The 14,655-nt window shown below is 54.7% G+C and overlaps 1 protein-coding gene across 2 annotated transcripts in view; it reads left to right on the top strand.

The window, feature by feature from the left end:
• Positions 1–14,655, top strand: part of FAM222A (family with sequence similarity 222, member A) — a 44,581-nt gene that overhangs the window by 13,916 nt on the left and 16,010 nt on the right. The window contains exon 2 of one of the 2 annotated variants that reach the window (XM_004690949.2): positions 12,194–12,321. The exons of the other annotated variant lie outside the window; for it this stretch is intronic. Coding sequence (XP_004691006.1) covers positions 12,240–12,321 — 82 coding nt within the window. The 5' untranslated portion in view covers positions 12,194–12,239. The remainder of the gene's footprint in view (positions 1–12,193; positions 12,322–14,655) is intronic. 2 annotated transcript variants of the gene reach the window in all.

Here is a 14,655-nt window from a genome sequence, read left to right as displayed (position 1 = left end):
AAGCCCGCGACGCTCCATGGCTTGCCGCCCCTCCAGCCTGCATCCGCCGGGCCCGGCCGGCTGCACCCCACACCTGGGCCAGACGTGGGTGGGGCCCAGTGACCCGGCTCTGCAGGCTGGCACTGGCCACGTCCGTCCACTTTGGATGGTTCTTTTTTCTTCCAAGTTAATAAGCATATAATTCACTGTGTGCCAAAGATTCAGCCTCAAAGATCTGAACCCCTTTCTTCATTTGGGAAAACTGAAGCACAGAGAGGTTAGTTGACTTGCTCTAGGCTGCGCAGCTGAGTAGGAAAACAGCAGTCTGATGAGCGGCAAGCTCTAGAGTCCGGTTACCGCTGCGCCTTCGAGGCTCCCCACAGCCTCCTGGGCCTCAGTGGGGCCTCAAGACCCTGCTCCTGCCAGCCCCTCCAGCCTGTGTCCACGCTTCCTTCACACTCAGATGGCCCACCTGGCCGTCGGGGGGCTGTAGGTGTGTGGCCACTGATTGTGGGGCCAATTGGATATGAGTTCAGATCCTTCATCCTCTGCCCCTCACTGGGTGGCTCTGGGCAAGTGGCTTCCTTTCTCCACACCTTGATTTCCCCTCTGGGAAGATTGGGGTGATAGTCTCCACCTCTGGCAGTTGCGAGCCTCCAGTGGGTGAGTGCTCAAAGAACTGCCTCTGTCTCCAGCAGAAGGCTCTTGCCACCTCTGCCCCCTTGCTCAGGTGGCCCTGCCAGGCTGGCCCATCCGGGGCTCTGGGCCAGTTCTGCCCTTGCCCGCAGAGTACACAGTCTGGGGACTCAGATGCTCCCTCTTCCAGAAAGTTGTTCCCCCAAGAAGCTCTGTCTGACACAGGGTTAGGGGTGCCGGGGGGGTGCCTGACCACCCTGTGTGCCTGACTCTCGCTAGGGCCAAGCCTGGCATACAGCAGGCACTCGCTGGGCAAGGCCCCGCTAGTGAGCCGTCCCGTCTCCTCGCACTTGGGCACATTTGGCAAATCATCCTAGGGACTTGAAGGATGTGCCGTGTGGGCAGGAGTGGAGCTTAGTGTTTGTGCTCACATGAGCCCCAGGCCAGGGCTGCAGAAACATCCCGTCGCCCGCTCCCCCCCGCCCGCACTGTGACGTCACCGTGCGCTCTGTACCTCTCTAACCCCGTGCTGTCTTCAGTCCCTGTACGGTGAGTGCTCAGGGTGGAGGAGGCTGGCGCAGTGGGCACCCAGTGGGTGGTGGATGACAGCGGTGGTGAGAGCAGCCCCAGCACCGAGTGAGAAACTGCCCCTGTCCCGGACACTGTGGGGCGAGGCAGCTGCGGTTTCCAGCTCCATTTGTCAGATGGAAAAGCTAAGCCCCAAGGGACTCAGGGACTGACGAGTCCGCTGGTGTGTGAGGCTGAGACGTGGTGCCTGGCATGTGGCGCAGCTGAGTGGAGCAGCCCCCTGGCCCACACCTTCAGTGGGAAGGGCCCTCTCCCACCTCCAGAATCTTCCTAGTTCTTGAGCCTCCGCAACACAGGTAGGGTCAGCCTGGCATTGTATTCTAGCCCCTGTTCCTCACCCACCTGTGTTGACAAGTATCCACTGGGTTCTCCGAAGGCCCAGGAGTTCCAGATGTGTGGAGGGATTTGTTGAGTTGAAGTAGTACACGGTGCAGTGAAATGAGGGGGGAAAGACCTCAAGACAGATGACCAGAGAGGAGGGGAAAGCTGAGAGCCCTGGGCCATGCAGGAAGTGCGTGAGAAAGGAAGGCCAAATGCAGCCCCCGTTTGTTGAGGGACTGGTGAGGTCCCAAATGGAAAGAGAAGGTTCTTTTTCCTCCCCCATTACAAAGATAATATTCATCTTTTAGTATTTGGAAATGACAAGACTGATGAAAATAAAATCCAGGCATCCCCCAACTGCCCAGAGCTAAGGTTTTGGGGACATTCCTCCCAGGTGCTGGGCATTTGGGGGACGGCAGATTTCGCCTTGCCTAGGTGACTGGTCCAGAGGGCTCACACGTCTGGGTGTGGGGAGGTGGCCCCGCTCACGGCCTGGACCAAGGACGGGCCCCCTCCACGCTGCGTCCATGGAAATCAGCACGTTCTGGACGGGGCTTCTGGGAGGCGCCCGCCCGCCCGCCCGCCGTCCATTGTCTGGCATGGGGGGCGCAGAAGCCGTTGTTCTGCACACATCTGATCGCGTCTTTTCCACATCAGATCATTTGTAACCGTCACCAGGCAGTCGGGCCCGTCGCTGATTCAATCTCTGCTTTGTGCTGTCACAGCCGTTTTTCTGCACCGGGCTGATTTTGAAAGGAGGCCCATCTCTGGGTCTGCTTTTCATAAGCAGGCGGGGGGGGTGCTCTCTGTGTCCCAAACACACACATGTAGATCTCTGCTTCTCATTACCAAGATTAGAATTTAGAATTTGGAATGAGGAGGGGCTGGAGGGAGGAGACAAGGGCCCTGGGCTGCCACTCCCATCCCCTACCACTTGCCCACCCTGAGTACCTACTGTGTGTTCCAGTCTGCAAACACAGCAGCTATTGTGCTCTCACGGGGGAGAGAGATGCTACTCTACTCACCAGTAAGAGAATTTCAGAGTGGCAAAGACAATAAGGGAACTACAATGGTAATAGGATAGTGGCCATGGAAAAGGTACGTTAAGGAGGGCTGCTTGGAGGAGGTGCTGTTTGAGTCATGGTGCGAATGAAACCAGAGCGCTGCCCATTCTGACTTGAAAGGGCCTAAATATGTAAAATCCATACCAGATTTCAAATCCTCAGGTGAAAAAACAAAATAACTCACTGGAAATAGTGATGACATGTTGCAGTAATACGCTTTTCGTTATCTTGGATTTATTTTTAAACATCAGTTCTCCTTTGCTACTAGAAAATGTATAATTATATCACATTTCCTTTTGGACAGCACTGATGCATAGTATTTAGGTAAAGACAAAACTGTAAGCGCAAAGGCCCTAGGGTGAGACCAGGGTTGCCTATTTAAGGAGCAGGTGAGTGAGAAGAGTGACAGCACAGGTAGGGAGTAGGGCCAGGTCACACAGGACCTTAGAAGACAGTTGGAAGCTAGTGGACGCTCGTGGGGAAGTCCTGGGTGCAGAAGGAAATGAGAGGAGACTGGTTTGCAGGCCAGAGGCGATGAGCACGCGGTCAGAGCAAGCATCTGCTGCGGAGGGGTCGCAGACAGGACCTGCGGAGGGGCGTCAGCCTCGCGGGATCTGGCGCCCCAGATCACTGCTTCCTTTTGCTCCTGGATTTCGCAGCCTCTGGGCCTTCCCAGCTTCCTGTTTCTCTCCCACCTTCCCTGGCCACCGCCACTTTTCCAAGGCAGCTGCTCCCTGTCACAGCAGTGAATTTACAAATAGGCTCTGGCCTCCTGTCTCCAGGTGGTCAGTGGTTGAAATCCCTTTCTCAAAGTTATTTAAAAAAAAAAAAAAAAGGGATCAACATTCATTGTAGGAGCGTTAGAAATCCAGACACGCACAGAATGGAGAAGTAAACTCCCTAGAGATGGACGCAGTCATATAGTCAGGCTGTGGCGAGCTAGGGTTTGAGGCAGGTGGACTGGCTCTTCACCTCAGACTGCAAGTCATGGTGCTCTGGCCAGATGACACAGTGGGAGCTCCCCACCCAGTAAAGGGCGTAGAGCCCAGCTCCCAGCAGAAGGCAGAGCTGGAGTTCTGGCTGGAGTCTGACTCTGGGCTAATATGTGTGTGTGCTGGAGCTGTAGCAAGTGTTCTGGCTTGTCTCCTGCCCTGCTTCTCATTTCCGTGCCAGCCTGACCCCCAGAAGCGCGTGTTGATGCTTGACTTTGCGTTAAAAGTGGCTCTTGCCCACCATTTGCATCCTGCTCCCCCCACCACCCATCTTGGTTGCTGTCTCCCAAACAGTCCTGGCCATTCCTGCCTGTGGCCTTAGCCTCCCCTTTGTCCTCTTTCAGGTCAACTCCTCAAGTCTGTCTGGCGCAGACCACCTTGGGCTTTCCTGCTCCCTCCCATCACCCACCCCAAGGCCCTGGGCAGTCCCTTCCCACCCTTCCTCCGGGGCACCCCAACCACAGCAGTCGCCACTCTCCCTGGTGTGGGCTGTGTTCAGTGAGGTGATTCTGTAAAGTGCTGAGCCCATGGGGAACACTAAAAGCAGGTCTTGTTATTGCTCTGATGATTAGATTGTCTTCTTCCCTCTCTCTAGGTTAACCCTGAGCTGTGGGTGCAGAGACTGGGGGCTGGGGATCAGAAGGGATACATGAGAGGATGGAGGGGCACCCCCAGCCCCTCCTGACTCTACAGTGGGTCTCACCTTTGCATACAGTGTTCCCTGTCATGGACCCTTACCCCAGAGTTGTCCAGTGAAACCCACTGTCCTTTTGGACCCTGCTTACAAGTTTCTCCTTCGGGAAGGTTCCATGACTTCCAAAAAAATTAGATTGAGGCCTTTCCACTGAGCTCCCCGCAGCCCCGGGCCCCATTATAGCATCACAGCACAGACGACATTGGATGCAGATTTTGGCTTTCTTTACCTCCTCCCCTCCTCCCCCCTTTGCTGGAAGCTGGGTGGATCCTCAACTGCCACTGATCCTTAAAGGGATAAGACTGACTTAAAGTGGCCTGGACAAAGCCATCCACCCCACACTTCTGACCTTGAAATTTGTCTCTGCAGGCATTGAGCTTCAGGAAGTGGGATCTGGGCAGTGGGTTTGGGGTCTTTTCCCCTCTCCCCATTCACTCACTGGGTGGGATTTTGGCTCTAGGAGAGGACAAGCCAAGTCTGTTGCCAATGGCAATGGCAGCCCCCCTCGCCTTATGACTTGGTGGGATTTTTGGCTCTAGGAGAGGACAAGCCATGTCTTCATGTGAGACCCCCTTCCCACCCCTCCCATCTAGCACCTTAGCTTCCCCCTGCCCTGAATGAGCTTGTCCACAGAAAGCAGATTTCCCTGTCTCCAGGTTGGTCCTGGTGACCTGTGTGGCCTCACACAGATGAGGAGCTCTCCATTACTCACTAAGAGGGATTCTGCCTCCTTCAGAACCTGAAGCTGCTCCAGTTTCTCCAGTTCAAGGCCCCATATGTTTGCCTGTGCAGTCCACTGCTTGGGGACACCCCCACCCCACGCTCTCACCACTGGGCTACTTCTACCTACCTCTTGATCATTGTTATAAATGATACTTTTAACAGCTACCAGCTAGGGAGTTACAACTCTTATCCTGGCACTTTATTTGTACTAATTCCTGGTCAAGAATTAAATCCTTTCCAAATGAGAAAACTGATGCTCAGAGAGATAGAGGGACTCCCCTGAGGCCACAGAGTCAAGGGATAAAGCTGGGATTTAGTTAAGGGGTAAGGCTCAGGCCTTTGACTCCAAAGGCCTGGGACCAATACTGGACCAATACCGGCCTTCCCCTTTTATCTTGACAGCCCTGGGATAGCTGTGGTGGCCCCATCATGGCTACCATTTGTCACCCAGTCTTATAATCACCCCTCAAACCACCCCTACAATCCTCTCCCCATTATCTTGGTAGGACCTATCCCTGCCTTAGCATTCATAAGAGACCTGGCACACAGTAGGTAGGTAGTCAGTCTGTAGAGGTTGGAGAGCTGCCCAGGCCCTTCACATCAGAGTTAGTTCCCATGGTGACTGACGTCACTAAGCTCCCAGGGTTTGCCACGCCCCTTCCCCCGGGCACGCGCGCTGGGAGCTGGCCATGGTGCTGAAGGGCCTCGTAGCCCTGGATCCTAGTGGGATACTTTCTGAGCCCCGCCTTGTTCTAACCTCTTCTCCATCTGTTCTTCAAGGGACATTTTTTTTTTTTTTTTGTTAGGGCTTGCTGTCCTTGGTCACTGATCATAACACCAAGAACTATGAAATCGGGATTGGGGGGGAAGCTGCATGGGGAACTCTATTCATCAACATTTATCAGGCACCTGTATGTGTATCTCCAAGAAGTCCTTGAGGAACCTGGGCTTTGGTTGAAAGTCAAGTAGAATTTTGCAAAAGGGCTTGCAAGCAGAAGGGATTGGTGCCAGAGGCCTGTGAGTGTGGCTGTGAGGGGCACATCCTGAGGGACACTCACTTCAGGACTGCTGCCTACCATCTAGAATCCGTGATTGTTGGTTCACTCTTTAGTCCCCCCCTGTGGCCCTGAACTACTGGCATCTCTGGCTCCAGTGCCAAATGAGGTGTTGGACTGAATGGCAGTGCACTGTCCCTCAAGCCAGGGGCTGGCATCTCTGTCCTGGGAACAGAGAGAGCCAGATGTGTGTCTATGTTCAGATTTGCTTTTAGAGAGGCCACCAGTCTGTGGGGATGGGGTTGGATGCAGCAGAAATCCTGGCAGTAGAGGAGACATCCTTTTGAAGGGAGTTCTCCCCCACCAACCTTAAAAAGAGAGAGCAAAAAAATCCCTTTCTGGTGCTGAGGCCCAAATGGCAGTGGGAAATAATCACTTTTCACAGGCCCCTTATCCACAGCCAAGCCCTGCACCAGTTTAATCAGCAGTGCCAGTGTGACTTGAAGATTCCCGGGCTTGAGAGATCAGGAGAGGGGTTAAAGAAAATTACCCTCACCTCCTCCATGCTAATGTAATCTCTAACCAGATCTGCCTAGCCGCAGCTCAAATTGCTTTTTAGATTAACATTTAATTATTAACAGGGTCCCCTGGAAGGCCTCAGGCTTGGAATAGGAATGGGGAGAGGGAACAGCAGGAGGGGGATGGGGTGGGCTTATACTCTGGCTGCTTTGCAGAGACAGAGCTGGGGGGGGTTAGGGAATAGTGGGGTCAGGGAGGGCACTAGAGAGAATGAGATAGCAGGAAAGGAGATGGGAAACTCCAGGACAGAGGCAGAGGAAAAAGGGACAGAGAAGATGCAGGTGACAGTGGTTCCTCCCATTGGGGTCGGGGGTTGCTGTACCCATATTCCTATCTCACTCCTGGGCAAGGGTCCCTCCAGCCCTCTGTCCTGGCCAAGAGGGCAAGCCACTTCCTGACCCTGATCGTTTTAAGTTTACTGATCTTTCTGAGGCCTTGTGCTGCAACCCCACATAGAGAAGTGACTCACATACACAGGCCCCACATACGTAGGGACACACCACCAGAACCCTACCCCAATTCTCAGGCTCTGAATCCAGTGCTCATTCCTCTCCCCAAGTCCTTGACCCCCCCTCTACTGCCACCACCACTTCAGATTCTTCTCTGTATCTGGGGGCAGGCTCTGTGGCCAGGTCAGGGAAAAGGACAACAGAGAACCTCAAGTACAGCAAAGGGCTGGAGGGGACTCCTGCACCTTCTCCATGAGCATTGTCAGGCCCAGAGGAATAGCAGGCATCTTCCTTGCAGGGAACTCAAGAGTCCTCACTGCTTTATGTGAGCTGCTGGGTCTTTTCAGCTTCCTGTCCTCTGGAACCCTCTTTGTGTTGATGGACCGAGGGCCCACCTTTGTGTCTGGCAGAAAGGCGGCTCCCCATCCAGATTCAATGAGGGAAACAGGTCAGAGAGGTGCTGTGCTTCTCCAAGGTCACTCAGCCAATCAGAGAGCCCAGTCACTGGCTCCTGCTGAGAGGAGCTACCCCAGGCCTCCAGGGCAGGCCCACCTCTGAACTCCTAGTCCTATTGCATATTGGGGAGGGTCTGGCATGACCTTCCTCTGCAAGCCACAGCTAATCTTGGACCTTGAATGGAACCACAGGGGCCAGAGTGGATTGCTCCAGGGAAGGGATGGACAGAGACTGGAAGTTGCATAAATGTTGGCCTTCATGAGGTTACAGCCTTACCCTGTGTGGACCCCAAGAATGTGCTCACTTCTCTGCCCTCCAGGGCAAGCCCAGCTTAGCACAGGGCAGTCTGTGCTATAGGACACGTGAAGCAGTTCTGTCTCTCGCTTTGCAGGGAAATGCTGGAGGCTTGCTAGAGAAGCCAGGAAAGTCCATTTTTGACAGGCTGGGAGTGGAAAGTCAGGTCTGGTTGGAGGTCCCTTTGGCAGGATATTCTTAGTGCTTTCTGGTCTCCCAGCACATGGCCTGGGGCTGACCTCAAAAGATACTCAGGAACTGCTTGCGGCTTGGATGGATGGACAGGTGGGTGGAAGGAAGGGTAAGGGGGGTAAATGACCTGCACCACAAAATGGTCCCCCTGCAGGGGCAGTGCCTGGGCTTGAATCACCTCAGTATTGTTCTGCCCAAGGCCTGCCTCACAGGGCATCTTCCATGAAAGTTTATGAAAGTAGCCTTCCGGGAACCCCTCTCCTCAGCTCATCTCCCTCTCTGTGCTCCCTGTCCCCACTCTTCCAGAGTGGAATATCAAAGTCAAATTGGGCAGTGGGGAGCCAGTCTTCACTTCGATTTCTTCCTGCCCAGCCGACTGAAACATGGGGCTGATCGGCTCCCCCACCATAGTGGAGCCAGGGGTGCAGACCCTACCGTGTGGGTCTGGGGGTGCAGGCTCAGGCTGGGGTCCACACCCCCAGGTTCTGCCATCTCCAGGCTGTGTGACCTGTGCAGATTGCTTCCCCTCTGTGACCGTTTCCTGACTTGTGCTCTCCCATGAGAGGCCACTGGGAGGGTGCATGGGGCCACTGGCCAGGATGCACATGGGGCACGGCGCAGGCCCCCCATGGCTGCACAGCTTAGTAGTGCTAATGTGCTGGTATTGTTATCTCAGCTTCCCTCCCACTGGCCCAGGGGCTCCCCGACACCTCCCTGCAGCCTGACAGGCCAGGAGATGACACAGACAGGCAGGGCAAAGGGCCCCAGTTCCCATTCTTTCATGAAAATAAAGAGCCTGTAGTCACCCTTCTCTTCCCCATTGTCCTCCCAAGCCAAGCAGCCAGCTCAATTCCTCCTCTGGCTTGGAAAGTTCCTTCCTTCTTTCCCCTCCCTTGTCATATGTCCTTTATCTAAATCCTCAGCTATGAAAGGCCATATCGACAGCTGGGGGTGTTATCTGGTGGAGGGGACCTTTTCCTCGGGGTGCCTCCAAGATAAGGCGCCTTATCAGCCCCCATGTCAGGGATGATGCCAAAGCATTCTAATCAGAGAGGCTTTCGCCATCTCCCCCCACACTTTTATTATTAAAGTCACAAAAGACCTTGGGCTTATGAACAGCCTGATGTGCAGATAGGGTTTCCAATGAGCTGTGCTCCCGGGATGGCCCTTGCCGGGAGTAATGAGTCAGGGTAAGCCTCTGAGGGGCATGCTTTCTGAGACTGGATGATGATGTGGAGCAGGAGGGGCACGCTGGGGGCACGGGATGACCGTGTGTTGCAGGCGCCTGCCCCGCCCTGTGTCCAGCTTGCTGTGTGACCTTGCGCAGGACACTTGGCTTCTCTGGGCCTCAGTCACTTCATTAGACGATAGCCAATTCAATGATTCAGCCATTCATTCAACACCTATTTATTAAATGATTGCTCTTTGCCAGACACTGAGGAGAAAGAGACAAATAAGACATGGTCCTTACCCCTGAGAAACTCACAGTCCAGTGGAGAAAGACAGACATGAAAATTGGCAATTACAACTGTGCGTGATGAGGGCTGTGAGGGGTGCCCAGAGGAGCGGACAGCTGAGCCAGAGTCTCAGAGTGGGGTGCTGTGGGCGAGGGACCCGGACAGACAAAGGCTTGGAGGTGAGCGGTAGCCAGACTGGAAGGAGGGCTCGGAGCAGGAGAGGAGGGGGCAGGCAGAGGGGGCTGGGCTCTGCTCAGGGGCCGAGGAAAAGCGGGAAGGGAAGGGCCTTCCTGTGGGCATGTTTCAGGAAGTGGAAGTGGGATCCATTCCTCCTCAGGTGCAGCTGGCCCCCGGCCCCGTCCACACTGGTCAGCCCCCCTCGCCCCAGCAGTAAGACACAGACTTCACTGGTCATTGAGCTGAGGGGGTTGTGGGTTCAGAGAGAGAAATCCCTTCTCTCTAAATGGTCTTTTGGCTGCTGATCCTCCAGAAGCATGAAATGGTCCAGGCCACTGCACTCAAACAGCCACGCTGAGGCCTTCATGTTGATACCATCTTTTCCAGGGAATCTTCTGTGGCCCCTGTGCTGGGTCACTGACCCTCTGCTCCCAGGACTGCTGGGTGTCCAGTATCGGCACTGGTACTGGTGTGGAGACCTCAGAACAGGCAGCCTGTCCTCACCCCCTAGTAGACAGTCCCTAGCTATCTACTCAGCTGTGGGGCATGCTGGGGTGTATGGCCCGTGAGGAGTTGTGGGTGCCTGGCACCGTGGACGGCCAGAGTCGGGAAGACCTCCAGAGGGAAGCTAAGCACAGCCAGGACCCTGGAGGAAATGCCCGGAGAGGGGTCATGGAGCCACTTTTACAAGGTCAGAGAGGGGCAGCCTCTCTCCTGGGGCCACACAGCAGGCACGGGGCCCCGGGAAGCGCCAGCTTCCAGGTTGCCAGGCTCTGGCTGTGGTGAAGGGCAGTTCCCCACCCCTGCTGCTGGGCGCAGGCTGTCTCTTGGTCCAGGGCCTGAGGCTGTCTGGCTGCCTCTGGCTCTCCTGTGCACCCCGACGCCCGTGGCCGAGGTGGCTGCTGCTCTGGGCTGGAGTGGGAGACGGCGGCCTGGGTGCAGGTGGCCGCTGACCTTCCAGGTGAGCTGGAGACTGCTGCGGGCCAGGAGAGGCTGTCCCGGGTGTGGGAGGGTGAGCATCTGTGGGCACGTCAGTCTGAACTTGCTTGTGGGTGGCCAGCGGCACACACTAGGTGTCCAGCGGGCGGCAGGCGGCCGCAGTGAGGGCTGTGCCCCAGGCGGGGGGCCCCCAGGAGCCCGCCTGGTCCGGCCTCAAGGGCTTTCCTCCCGGTGCTGAACCCCCCTCGCTCCCTCTTAAACTGTAATTTCTGCTGATTGTAATGGCATATTTTAAAATTACCAGAAATCGAAGTCGGGAAGTGGATACTGCAGCTTTTATTGCGCCGCTGTGTTAAGGCTGGCGACTGGGGTGGGGGGGTGTGAGCGCCATCTCCCCTCCCCCAGCCGTCCCCTACTTTCTCTCTCCTCTCTTTTTGAGACAGTAATAGGAGAAAATTGGTTTTGAAACTGAATAAAAGTCCCTTTCAGAGTAAATCATTTCTTTCAGGGTACCTTTGCTGAAAGTAAAATAGAGCATAATGAAGGTGGTTACGTGATTGCCTTTCATTTACCGAGAGGCCAGGACAGACGCAGGCTGCAGCGGCTCGGGAAATGCAAGATTGGAATAATTGCGCGGTAACAAGGAGCTTGTTGTGAAATTAGTATCTTAAGAAAGTAGTGAAAAAAGGCTTTTCCTCATGAATACTTCATTATTAGAAGAAAGCAGCAGAATTTAGGCCTGCAGACACCTGTTTAGTATTAAATAACTTCCCTTTCTTCTCCCTAAACACCCCGCCCCTCCTCACTGAAGCCAGCGGGATTGGCTTGACCCAGCCTGACGGCTCAGGACTCCGGGTGTCCAGAGCTGCGCTCACACCAGGCTGCCCTCTCCTTAGCAGGAAGAGGGCGAGCTGCGGCCGGTAGGGAGACGCCCCTCCTCTCTCTGGGGCCCAGGCAAGGTGGGTTTGGGAAGATAATACTGTTTCAGGAGTGCGATGGAGTGTGCAGCACTGTCTGTGTGAGCCAATAGAGCTCACCTGGGTGCGGCACCTCTGGCAAGCCTGAGCGGCCACCTACTGGGCCTGAGCAGCCTGGCTGGGCGGGGCTGCCTGGGGCAGAGACCTGGGTCTGGGAGACTTGGGCTCACCTGCAGTCTGAGGCCAAGGTCAGCACAGGTCAGAGCTGGAGCACCGCTCTTCCCTGGACACCTTCCCTCTAGGGTGCTGTGAGAACACTGGGTGCAAGGGGCGGGCCAACGTGTCACGCATTGGACCCAGGCACCCACTTGTCAGTCCCAAAGATGAGCCCACTGGTCTTGGCACTTGGCAAGGTCAAGGCTAAAGGGTGGGGTGCAGGTCTGTTCACAGTGGTTGTGAGAGGCCACCACTAGCTGGAAGGATACCGCTGAGGGAACACGGGTGGATCCCACCAGGCCTGTTGTCAACAGGGAGTTCGGGGTGAGTTCGGCCCATCATGGTGGAAGGCACCACCCTAAGGTGCCTGTGGGCCCTCATCCTGCTCACCTGCCAAATAACAGTGTCTCTGGAAGTTTCTGCAGGGGCGAGGTGGCTGCTGGCAGGGCCAGCAGGTGGGGTAGGGGAGGGGAGGGTCAGTGGGCCCACAGCAGCCCTGTAACAGCCCCTCCTCTCTCCTTACAGGGACCCTGCCGCAGAGTGCACCCTGCCACGGGCCCCCAGCTCAGCCATGCTGGCCTGTCTACAGAGGACCCAGAACCCCCCGGGCCAACACCTGGCCTGCCCAAGCAAGAGCCTGGAGCTGCGCAAGTGTGAGTGGGCGCCCCACCCCCAAGATACCTTCCATGCACCCCCTCTCTGAGCCCGCAGTGCTTGCTTCTGCTCCAGGGCAGACAGACTCAGTTGTAGGCAGGGAATGCCATGCGCCCCCTCCCCCGCAGGTGCCTCCAGGCCTAGGCCTCTGAGCCGTAGCTGTGCTGCCTCCCTGGGGTACCTGCCCACAAGGACACGGCCCCCAGCCACCTTTATGGTGGCCCCACCACCAGCCATCACTGCCTGCCCTGGCAGAGACAGGGAAGCACAGGCCTACGTGGGATGGCATTTGGGCCCCGGGTGCGGTGTGAGCTTGGGTATGCCCTTGCCCCGTCTGGGCCCGGCTTGCTCAGTAAGTCTAATTAGGGGACACTGTGGGACAGGAATTCCAGACCTTCTGATTATTTGTAGCCATCATTAGATTTAAAATATGTTTGAAGTATTTTGGAAACACTTAACAACAGGAAGATTTACATAAAAATTTGGATGTCTAGTGTCTCAAAAAAATAATCAAGTGGCTCTGGTAACACACCTGTGTTGCTGTGCAGCAGCCACTGAGAAGAATTAAGCTACGTCTCTTTAAAGGGGACATTCAACTCCGGTCACCACAAGATCAGTTGTCATTTGTCACTGTGCTTACATGTTGCTTTCTTTTAAAATATCGTTTTACTTTAGTGATATAATCCATTGGTGGGGTCCAGTATTCACGTGGGCGAGGGCATACAGATGAGCCTCCCTCCGCACCCCTCCGTCCAGCCAGAGACAGCCATGTCCTCCACTGTGTTCTCCCGGGTGTCTTAAATACTCCCTACACTCTATACCACGTTTCCACGTCAGCATGGATGAGCTTCCTCGTTCTGCTGTGCAGTTGGGGGGAGCCGTAATTTACTGGCCAATGCCCCACGTGGCCTGTTAACTAGACAAACTGCAGAGTAGGCGGCGGAGTATGTGTGACAGGTGTGACTGAAACTGGAGGATGAATTGCTGGAAGTGGAAAGACTGGGCCCACGGCCGGTGCAGCTGTGGCCTGTGTCCCACGTCTTCGCCACCACAGCACAGCGCCACGTTTTCAGGCTTTGCTTGCCTACGAGTGAAATCGGATCAAGGTGTAGTTTTAGGTTCAACATCTTTCACCTGAGTTTTTATCCCCACTGATTGTGGGCGCTGTGTGTGTGGCTGGATCAGCCCTCTGTCTCTCACGTGACGGCAGTTTTTCCCCCGCTGTCAGTTGTTTTTGATTCAGCTGTGGAGGAGTTTTACTTTGTGAAATGAAAATTGCCAGGATTCTCCAATGGCCGCTGCATTTTGGGACATGGTTAGAATCTCCTTTCTCATGCTATTTTTTTCTTGATCAAGTTTTCCCAGGGTTTCTTCTAATTCTTTTCTGGGCTTAATTTCTTCAAATATGATCTCCAATTGTTATGTAATTTATGTGGTACAAAGAATAAGATAAGGATCCAAGTGTGTTGAAATATCATTTAACAAACTTTAACAGCTGTTGATAGAATTCACATACCGTACAAACCTATCCATTTGGCATGTACAATTCAATGTTTTTTAGTATATTTACAAATTTTAGAACTATTACTGGTCAATTCTAGAACCTTTTTTAAAAGATTTACTTATGCATATAAGAACTGGGGTGTGAGCCAGAGGTGCAGGGTAGGAGGGAGAGGGGTGTAGAGAGGGCTCACCAGAGACAGTGGGGAGCAGAACAAGCAGATGTACTGAAACCCAGTGCTGAGGGGAGCTGCGGATGGGACAGGAGATGTCTGCTGCACCATGTGGTCAGCTCCCTGGCTGGCCTGGGGGTTGGACTTGTGCTGCAGTGGCTGGGGACAGCTTGACAGCGCTGTGTCGTTAACCCCTGTGCCACCAGGGAGGCCCCCCGAGAACATTCTCACCACTTGGAGCGAGCCCCTTACCCCCACACCCTGGGTTCCCGTTACTGTATGTGGCGCCTGATAACCGGCTCCTTCCACTCGGCGTGTTTTCACGCTTCCGCCGTCCTGTGCAGGTGCATAACATGCCAGTATCTGGTGACACTTCTGTCTGCTCTTCTCACATCCCTACAGAGCTTCCTTGGCTGTTCTGTGCGTTTTTCTATCTGAACTATAGAATCAACTTATCAACGTAAGATCCAAATTGCTTGTGTGTTTACTGGGTCTGCATTAAATTTTATAAACAGGAAGGACGTCGTTATGACCAGCTCTCTCCCTGCAGGAACCTGGACACCTTTCTGCTCATACCTGGGGCGTCTCAGTGTAGCCTTCATTTAGATCTTGCACATTTTGAAAGTTTGCTTCTTTATGACTCGTCAACCATTTCCAGCG

Source organism: Condylura cristata, unplaced genomic scaffold, assembly GCF_000260355.1.
Source record: "Condylura cristata isolate star-nosed mole 26May11 unplaced genomic scaffold, ConCri1.0 scaffold00029, whole genome shotgun sequence".
In the NCBI taxonomy this organism is placed as follows: Eukaryota; Metazoa; Chordata; class Mammalia; order Eulipotyphla; family Talpidae; genus Condylura; species Condylura cristata.
The sequence above is the reverse complement of the archived record's forward strand: the minus strand, read 5'-3'. Positions and strand labels throughout refer to the sequence as shown.